Source organism: Myiozetetes cayanensis, unplaced genomic scaffold (assembly GCF_022539395.1).
Source record: "Myiozetetes cayanensis isolate MyiCay16 unplaced genomic scaffold, myiCay2020 scf1, whole genome shotgun sequence".
Classification (NCBI taxonomy): domain Eukaryota; kingdom Metazoa; phylum Chordata; class Aves; order Passeriformes; family Tyrannidae; genus Myiozetetes; species Myiozetetes cayanensis.
The window spans coordinates 96,744,304-96,753,709 of NW_026086604.1; the positions used below are offsets into that span (position 1 = coordinate 96,744,304).

Consider the following 9,406-nt stretch of genomic DNA (forward strand, 5'->3'; position numbering starts at 1 on the left):
TTTTACAATGTATGCAAAACTTTTGCTGTCTCAGAGAAAGAAAGGGAGGTAAACAGAACAAAAATAGCATGAGTTTCTTTTACACCTGCCTTCATATGTTGTCCTGTTTCTACAATGATTGAAATTTGCAGTTGTATTTTATCTTAAATTAGATCAGTATGAGAACACTGGACTAAAGCTTCAGATTATTTTCCTGAAATATACAGCTGTTTTACTGTTTGGTGGCTCCAAACTGTGCAAGTATTGCAAATTTGAAATTGGTAATGGCAACTCTGAGTTTGGTATAGATTTCATGGAGGTTTTTGGAATATTCAGAAAATAAGACCCCAGACAAATCTACTTTCTGCCATGTGATTTTACTCATACTGGTATGTAAAACATGCCCATAGAGCTTAGTTGTTCTGATTTTTGTCCTCTGCCCCATAGAGGAATTGCAGAAGTAGTGTTCAAAATCTGTGTCATATTACATTAACCCCTGAGCATACAAACACTAGGATTTTTACTAAAGTTTTCCAACATTGAATAAAGATTATTAAGCTCTTCATAGGTAGAGATGTATAGTGATGTCAGTTTCATTTTCTTTCCCATCAGAATTTTCCAATTTCCAACACTTGTGCATTAGGGAGTGAGGTTTGCAACGTTTTTTGGGAAAGTCAGCATCATCACAGGACACTGTCAAGGACGTAGGATCTCTGTCTGTAGCGTGATTCTGGGCCTCTGTGTCCATTCTCTCAAGGGGGGCTGAGCTTACTTTCCCCTCTTTCTATGCCACTATTTTTTGAAAATGACAAAGATAGATGAATCTTTTAAGTGGAACACAAAATGATGTCATGATTAAGGTTTTTCACACTATTTATGATGTAGTTAGAGATCTACTCTGTGTTAGGAAATAATAGAAACACTAATGAATTCTTAAACTAAGATGTGACAACTAATGTTTTCACAGATATTGAATTACCTGTATTTTAAATGTTACATTTACATGAAAATAAACAAGTGCATCAGCACTTTTTTAAACTTTCTGTTGAAATTGAGTAATGCATTGAAACACTGCTCTAGTATACTAGATACAGATCCTAGGTGATTATGAGAGTTCAGCATACTGCCGTTATGTATTACAGTACAAAAGTGTACACCTTCATTTCTTTCTTGGTATCAGTCCATTCCTAAACATTCATGCGTAACATAAGGTTTAGTGGGATAATTTTCTTGGCAAACTGTGTGTGCTTTTGCATTTGCTGTATGGTGAGGATTATTTGTAATGTGGGTAATATTAAAATTGAATAGAATACTGCAATGCTTCCCAGTCAAATGAAAGTGTCTGATTAAGTGCCAGGTAACAGAGCTGCAGCATAGGTAGGCAAACCTACCTACATCCATACTGCACTTTTAGCTGCCATACTTTTTTGTGCTAAAATAGCGATACTAGAGTTTGCTGTCATTTTTTCTCTAAAACCAAGTGCTTTGGTTTTAGTAAATAGTGGTTTTAACCCTTAAGCAACTAGTAAATGGACTAGTATTTGTACGTGGATACATCCAAGGTCTTTTATGATGTACAGTGTCTACTTCTAGACCCCGTAAAAGGTAAAGAAATTAGTTCAATAGATGTAATGTTTTAGGATCTTTTCCACTTAGTGTCAGAAGTTTTTATTTCTGGCCACAGAGTGCCTGTATCAAGAAGAATTACTTACTTTTTTGGTATTCAGTTTAGTTCATAAAAATTTACCAAAAGTAGGTTTCACTAGATAAAAATCTGTTATAGAATCTACTAAGACTTGCCTGGGAAAAAAAAAAAAAAAAGACAAATGCAGCATGAAGCTAAATATGCAACTTGTAGAAAGCAGTTTTCAGAGATATATGTTAATATATATTTTAAAAGCCCTTTTAATTTCTTTACTTTTATTGAGCTCTTTGTATTTACTTGTAGAAAATCTCTCTGCTATCTGTCATATGCTTTTTCTCTGTGCCATTCTTTTTCTTGCTATCTGCCTGAGCCCAGGCCCTAGAAAGACAGAAAGATTACTTTGACTGCATTAAGAATGAGCGAGATGAGCTCAGAGAGGAGTTGGCTGACCTGAAGGAAACAATGAAGAGAGGAGAGGTATGTTGGTAGTAGTTACTTTACAGTAACAGAAATCCAAGAATAGGGCATGAAATCAAGGTCAGTGAAAAAGAGGAAGAATGGTTACTATTCTTGTGGAGCCTGAAAACCTGACCTTATGGTAGAATAAATGGTCCATTTCATTGTAACTGTTTCAATTAACTTCAAAAGCTCTTAAAAAACTTTTCTGTTGATTTATATTTTACAGTTTTTCTTGTACGAGTAGGTTTTTTTCTTTCTTTTGTTTTTTTAGAAATATGGATTAGTTATAATTCCAGATGGCACACCAAATGGTGATGTAAACCATGAATCGGTGGTTAGTGCGATAACAGTTGTATCACAAGAAGCTGCTCAAGTCTTGGAATCTGCAGGAGAAGGACCACTAGGTAAAAATATCCTAACATACCTTATGGAGTGTTAGAGGTCTTTGTTTCCCTCCTGTTCACAGTGTGTGGGATTTACAGCTGCAGACAGATAGCTGTGATGCTTCTGTAACACATACTTACACAGCTTTCAAGATTGATTTTTTTTTTTAGTTTTTTGCTTACACTGAGTAAAAAGACAGATGTTATATTTTGAGGGGGAAAAAAAAAGTATGTGCTTGTATGTTTGAAATGTATTAGTTCTCTTGGTCCAGTTTCTGTTTTATTACTGTCAGAAAACATCTTGCCTAAAAGTTTAGTCTTTTGTATTAGTATGTTTTCCATTGTGTTTCATGAATATAATTCCTCAGAACTATGTATAATCAATGAAAGAACAGCAAGTGCAGTCTTCCATCACATTCATTAGAAAAAGAAGTTTTAAAAACATTCAAAAAATGACAGGGACAACAGAAAGGTACATATTGGGGGGGTAATAACTTTAACTTGCTTTTATCCTTAGGTTGAACAATTTGTTGTATGCATAGTCAATCCACTGTAAAACTCTGTTAACATGTGAAGGAACATATCTACCTACTTGCAATATATTTGTGCATAATAAATAATAGTTATGTATTTTTGTATTGACAGAAATTAGACTTGATGCATATTTCTGCTCTGGCTCCTCATAGGGAAATACAAATGTCATTATGCTTTGTTTCTGTCGAAGTTACAATTTCTAAGGGAGATGCTCTAATCTTAGCATGGTGTTGCTTGACAGACTGTTTTGTAGCCATAACTGAGCTATTGACTAATTAGAGATATTCCCACATTCCCAGGAGTCCTTTCCCAAATAATATTTTCATGGTTTGAGAACAGTTTTTACAAACTTTCTAAACATATGGGGAAGCTTAGTGGTTTCTCTGAAGAGATAGCATTGTCTGAATGAGAAAGGAAAAAGAGTATAAAATCAGAAGAAACTTTTGTTGGAAATGGCAGTTCTAGATATTGGGACAATATATTTTAGTATTAGTTTTAGTATTGAAAATATCCTCAGTTTTTAATTTGCTTTGAAGATTTACTAAACCCGGAGGTCTTGCTTTTAGAATTGTTATACTAATAAACAGCGTGAATGAAATATTTTTTTCTTTTTACTAACTGAAGGTTAGTGTGTTATTAATGAGATATCAAAGTTTTATGGTCCCAATGCTATTAGCTTTGAAGAGCATTTTATTTGAAATAGAACAAAAAGTTATGAAAAACATATTTTTATTGTCATTTTTTTCTGATTTTTAATTGGATTCTTTGGGTTTTAGATATCAGGCTACGAAAACTGGCTGGAGAAAAGGAGGAATTATTGTCCCAGGTAAAATAAGCTATTCATTTTAAAAATAGACTTTAGTGTATTCTATTGCAGACTAATAATATATTAGTAATAAACACAGATTAAGCACCAAAAGTGTTTAATCAAATACGTAGGCACTACTGCAAAATAAAATACTCAACTTCTTACCTCATTGGCTACCAGGAATTAGCAAGTCCTCTCACTAGTGTCCTCATCCATATTACTTTGATCTTGGTTGTTAAAGAAACCTCATTTCAGTAACTGGTTAGCTGAAATCTAACTTGCTGCTGACTCTGTTAGTAGTGCATGTACTTAAAGCTCTTTTGTCTTATGTGGAATTACTGAAGTCAGTAAAATACATTCTCATAAGCTCAAGTGGCACTTTCTTCAAAATTGCTAAGAAATACTATTTCATTGTTCATTTTAGTTACTCAAATAGAAAATTCGTATTATCAAAGTAGTTGTATTTTAATACAGTTCAGTATTGAGAAGAGAGGGCTCAAGAACATATATAGCCATTGAGCAATTGTTAAGAGTACCATAGTGTTGGTTCTTCTAATTGAAGACATTGCAAATTTAAACTGGTGTTGTGAACATTGTTTTTGCAGGGAATGTACCTTAATTATAGTATAGATGTTTGGGTTGTAATGTCAATAAATTATAGCATTAAATTTAAGTACATAAATATGTATGTGCATATATTTCACTATGTAATAGTAAAAATCACTAATCCTGTATTTGATTTGTATCATGAATGGGAGTTTTGCAAGTATAACTTCCATACTGCTAAATCTGTAGGGCAGTATTTTTATAAGAGTGTCAAAACGGTAGCTCCCACTTCTTTAATAAACTCCGTACACAGTGGACATAGCTGAGAAATCTGTGTTCCCTGACTAATGGAAAAATCACAAGACAGCTGCTGTAGCTTGAAATGGAACTGTTTAAAACTAATGTGCATTACAGACTTGCCTAGGACCATTGTTTCTAGGTGGACTGTGAGAGAGGACCTGCAAAAAAAGTGGTGAATTATTGTCTCTGTAAACTCACCAGGACCTTGTTCAAGATTTTCATGCATGTTTAGAATGCAAAAGATATGCAGTAGAAGAAATCCATAAGTGGAGTTTAATGCCATCTACTCCTCTGAAAAGTGAGCTCTGTTAGTTACTGTGTGCTCCTGCACTGTGCAGATATCCCTGCAGCACTGATCAAACTATTGGTTTTGAGTTGTGCATTGGTATGCAGAGGATGATTCACCAGTGATGGGGATGGAGGGCTGCAGCCACAGGCCTCAGGACTGGCTTCCTTTCCTCTCCTACATGGCTCTGCTACTTTTGCTTACAGAAGCTTCTCAGCTAGTGGCATCTCAGGACTGCTTTGCCTTTTTACCATTGAACATTTAGATACACAACTAATGAACTTCTGGGAGTCTCTTTTTCACAAAAGAACACTTCCTTTTTCAGGTTAGAAAACTGAAGATGCAGTTAGAAGAAGAACGACAGAAGTATTCTAAAAGTGATGGCATGAATCCAGATGTCATAGGCTTAGAGAATGGTTCTGACTTGCAGCTAATTGAATTGCAAAGTAGGTATATGATTACTGTTCAAAGTTATTCTTCCTGCAGAGAGGAAACAGACCTTCCCACTCCTTTTGTTGTGCAGTAGTAGTATTGTGAATTAATATATTGTTGAGCAGATAGGTTTTTGTTGGTATATGTCCTTGCATGGAACTTCTCGCTGCAGAATAGCTTAAAAATCTGCCTCTTTCAGTGTTGAATAACTACATACTAGGAAGTTATTTTTCAGTTGATAACCTTGCCTAGAGTGGGTGCCACTGCTTGAATAATTTCAATTTTTAGACCGTAGAATTTCACCTGAGATTTTTAAAATATATTCTACCTAATTTATTTGTTGAATCTTTGATACAGAAACTTAATCTAGAAGACTTGTCTTGAAGCAAAACATGGATTCAACACAATATTCAGTGTTGCTTTATGGAAGCACTAAGCTATTTTCCTGGAGCCCCTGGTGGTCTAGTGGTAAAGGCGCTGCGCTATCACCGCGGAGACCCGGGTTCGATTCCCGGTCAGGGCCACTCCCGGGCAGGTGGGGCTCGTTAGCCCTTAAAGGCAACCCACCTACGTCCTAAGGACCTCGCTGCCACCGTCCAAGCTCGCTTGGCCCCGGCAGATGAACCTTAGGATTAAAGGGTGGGCTCAGTTCCGCGCACACTGTGTCTCACCTAAAAAATCCAATGCGCCGGCTGGAAGGTGTAAAGACCTTCCCCGGATCTTCGCTCGCGAAGACTGGCCATTATTAAGCTATTTTCCATTCCAAGCAAGCTGTTTCTTCAGCTGAAAACTTTACTTGTTTGACAGACTGTCTTTAATATGTTTGTGTCAATGAACATGAACAAAGTACTGGCAACGTCAGGGCTCAAATGTAACACTAAAATAAATTGCAAAGAGCCTTGGAGTTTGTCACTCAGGTTCACACCTTGTGCTCCTTAAGATTTGAATATTATTACAGATGTCTAAGGTAAATACTGTTGGTATTATGTCTGTTGTGGTCTGACCCATTTTGCAGTATGTGTTGGTTATTGTGTTGATTCTTTTTTTTAAGTAATGAGTTTTCTATGTGTACTCATCAGTACATCTGAAATTTAGTGCACACTCCTACAGAAACAATTGTGGTCTCTAACAGGAAAATTATTTCTTTTCCATACTCTAAAAGATTTCTGAAAGAACATTTACCTGTTGCAATCCTGTATACAGGCTTCTCAATAAAATGGTCTTATTAATGAATTTTAATTAAAAGGGAATTTGCTAGTTTAGAGAGCTGCTTTGACTGTCATATTCATGTCAATTTTTGTCTAGGAGATGCCAACAGACAAATTAGTGAATACAAATTCAAGCTTTCAAAAGCTGAACAAGATATAACTACTTTGGAACAAAATGTAAGTGTGTCTTTCTTCATGTTTGTTATTATTACACTTAATCTGCACACTTTGACAAAACTTTTTTAAGCAAAAACTGTGAAAACCTATTTCATGATTTGATTTCTTGTTTGATCTTTAGTTTGCACAGAAGGGCACTACATTTTTTTATAGTTCCTGCAATTCAATACTTGTGCACAGTCTAAGAGAAAATCTACGCTGAACTATAATACCATGTTATTGACTTAAAATTATGAAGTGTGAGAGACACATGTATGAAAATAACCTCTTGAATTTCAGAGAGTAAGTTATGTCCCTTACACAGTATTTACAACTTTCTTTCAAGTATTTAAGTTACATAAGTTGATTTTTTTGAAGTGGTAGCTTCAGTTCCTCTGTATGTTCTGCCATACTTTTGTATTTTAGGAAATTAACTCCAGATTACTACAAAAAATTACATAAAGGATTATAATTTGAATCACAGATGCATAGCTTTTCCCTTTTGCACAGATTCAGGCTCCTACCCTGTCATGCGGATTTGGGGGTAGCAGGGAGCTGTAAATAGAACAATTCAGTGAGGGGTTTTAACACCTGCAAATTACGATCAGTATTTGTCTCAAGCTCCCTCCTTACTGCTGAACTTTGTGCTTGGACTCAAGACCTTTTTCATTGTGTCCTGATAACAGTTCATAGTTTCCTTTCTACTTTGCACCTTCTTGTATGGTTTCTGGCTTTCAACTTTTTAGCTTTTGTTTTTAATCCACAGGTTTCCCAATTCTTTATTTTTCTTGTTCCAACCCTGCTTAGTTTTTTAACCTTCTATGTCTTCTCAGCTGTGTCCTGGGAGGAACAGCTGGTGGCAGGCGAGCTCCAGGTGGAACACCTGAGTAGTCATTCCTGTCTTGTTTATGTTTGCAGATTGGACGACTTGAAGGGCAGGTTGCAAGGTATAAAAATGCAGCAGAAAATGCAGAAAAGGTAGAAGACGAACTCAAAGCTGAAAAGAGGAAGCTTCAGCGAGAGGTAACTAACTTGATTTCCTTTTCAGCTGTATGCTCCTTTCACTCTCGAACTGCTCTGTCTTTTGCTTGAGCTGTGTTTTTTTGTAATCTTTGGTTGCAGCTTTTAAGTGTTTTTGAGTCTGACCTTCAGGTCTCTATGTTGAATTCAGATGACAACTGTAGCACATAAAAATAATAGTAACTATCATTCAATGCTGTTCTTTCTTGAAAGGAAGGATCTAAGTTATGTTTTTTTCTAAATCTGATAACTTGTAGTATTTTAAAGTAATCCTTCTACAAAAATTACCGGGGAGATGAATGGTCTCTATAACAGTTTAATTCTGGTTCATTTGCCTGCAATAACAAAGCTGTTATGTCTTAACTTCTGTGGCACTCATATAAAGTGTATAATGCTTGTATTCCTGACATAATTTCCTCTTGCAAAGCTTGAGAACAGCAGAAAGTCCAGATAAACTAAAGTGATTGCAATTTTTGTTTCCATTTTATAGTTAAGAACAGCGCTGGATAAGATAGAAGAGATGGAGATGACCAATAGCCATTTAATGAAAAGGCTGGAGAAGATGAAGGCAAATAGGACTGCGCTTTTATCTCAACAGTGAAGTGGAAATCGAAAATACAATGCACTGCTCCTTGAAAACTAGCCCCTAGGTTGTTTATAAATACAGACTTTCATTGGCACAAACTATTTAAACACTGAGCTGTTCAGTGATGGTTTAGTTTCATAATTAAATGACATACTTCTTGTAACTTATGAAAGAAATGTAGTTTGAATTCCCATGTGAATAACAGCAATTTTTCAGTAGCATTTGATTCTAGAGTCAAAGATGGAGCACAATGCTGTATGTTCGACTTAGCGATAGAAAATGTTTTTACAACTGTGGAATCAGGTTTACTCCCGATCTCTTTTGGCTGCTTTAATGATGCTTGATGCTCAGAGACAGCTGCATGAATTCAAGAAGACACTGTATTACTGTACTACAAAACTAACATGTATTTGCTTAAGACATCACACAGCACAAGTGCCTTTTATCCGGTGCAATTTAGACTTCATTGTTGAAATAGCCTTTGAAACCAGATAGCATTTTATTTTAAGATACATTTGGGGTATTCACTAAACTTTATACATTTTGAAAATACATTTTTGTAAAATATTTAAATTTGTAAGAAAAAATAGGGACTGTATATAAAAATCTGCTTTTTTTGCATGGGCACATCTGACTTCTAGGTAATTCTGTCAAATACTAGCCCCTAATACTCTTAGTATTAAGAGTGCAGATTTAAAAGCTTATGTTGTTCACCATCAAATTATATGTGATCTGCTTAAGTGTGAATTGAAATTTTATGGTGGGAGGAAGGGGGTGGGAAATGTGGCTAAGGAATTTATTAAATGGACACTTTACTGACCAAAACCAGATGTTCTGTGTTTTCTTTTGAATACCCAGATACAAACAGGACAGAGCAAAATCTTTGTAGAATAGTAAAATCTGATATCATATTCTTAAGAAGTATCTTTTTGACTTTGAAATAGTGAGTTTGAGTTTATTTTTTATTTCTTAACGTAGTCTGCTACTGTTTGACAGTACTGCCATGGAAGAGAGAGACGGTACAAAGAAGGAGGTGCTTTCTGGAATGATGTGGGTTTTGTCTG

The 9,406-nt window shown here is 35.5% G+C and overlaps 1 protein-coding gene across 12 annotated transcripts in view; it reads left to right on the forward strand.

Annotated features, from left to right (window-relative positions):
* The window catches only part of LRRFIP2 (LRR binding FLII interacting protein 2), a 55,072-nt gene extending 45,905 nt beyond the window's left edge, over positions 1-9,167 (forward strand). For 8 of the 12 annotated variants that reach the window (XM_050310715.1, XM_050310752.1, XM_050310742.1 and 5 more), the window contains 7 exons: positions 2,000-2,101; positions 2,355-2,487; positions 3,777-3,826; positions 5,266-5,386; positions 6,678-6,757; positions 7,655-7,759; positions 8,247-9,167. In XM_050310715.1, coding sequence (XP_050166672.1) covers positions 2,000-2,101; positions 2,355-2,487; positions 3,777-3,826; positions 5,266-5,386; positions 6,678-6,757; positions 7,655-7,759; positions 8,247-8,357 — 702 coding nt within the window. In that variant the 3' untranslated portion in view covers positions 8,358-9,167. The remainder of the gene's footprint in view (positions 1-1,999; positions 2,102-2,354; positions 2,488-3,776; positions 3,827-5,265; positions 5,387-6,677; positions 6,758-7,654; positions 7,760-8,246) is intronic. The other 4 variants (XM_050310762.1, XM_050310782.1, XM_050310791.1 and 1 more) reach the window with 1 other exon arrangement.
* Positions 9,168-9,406: the final 239 nt, after the last annotated feature.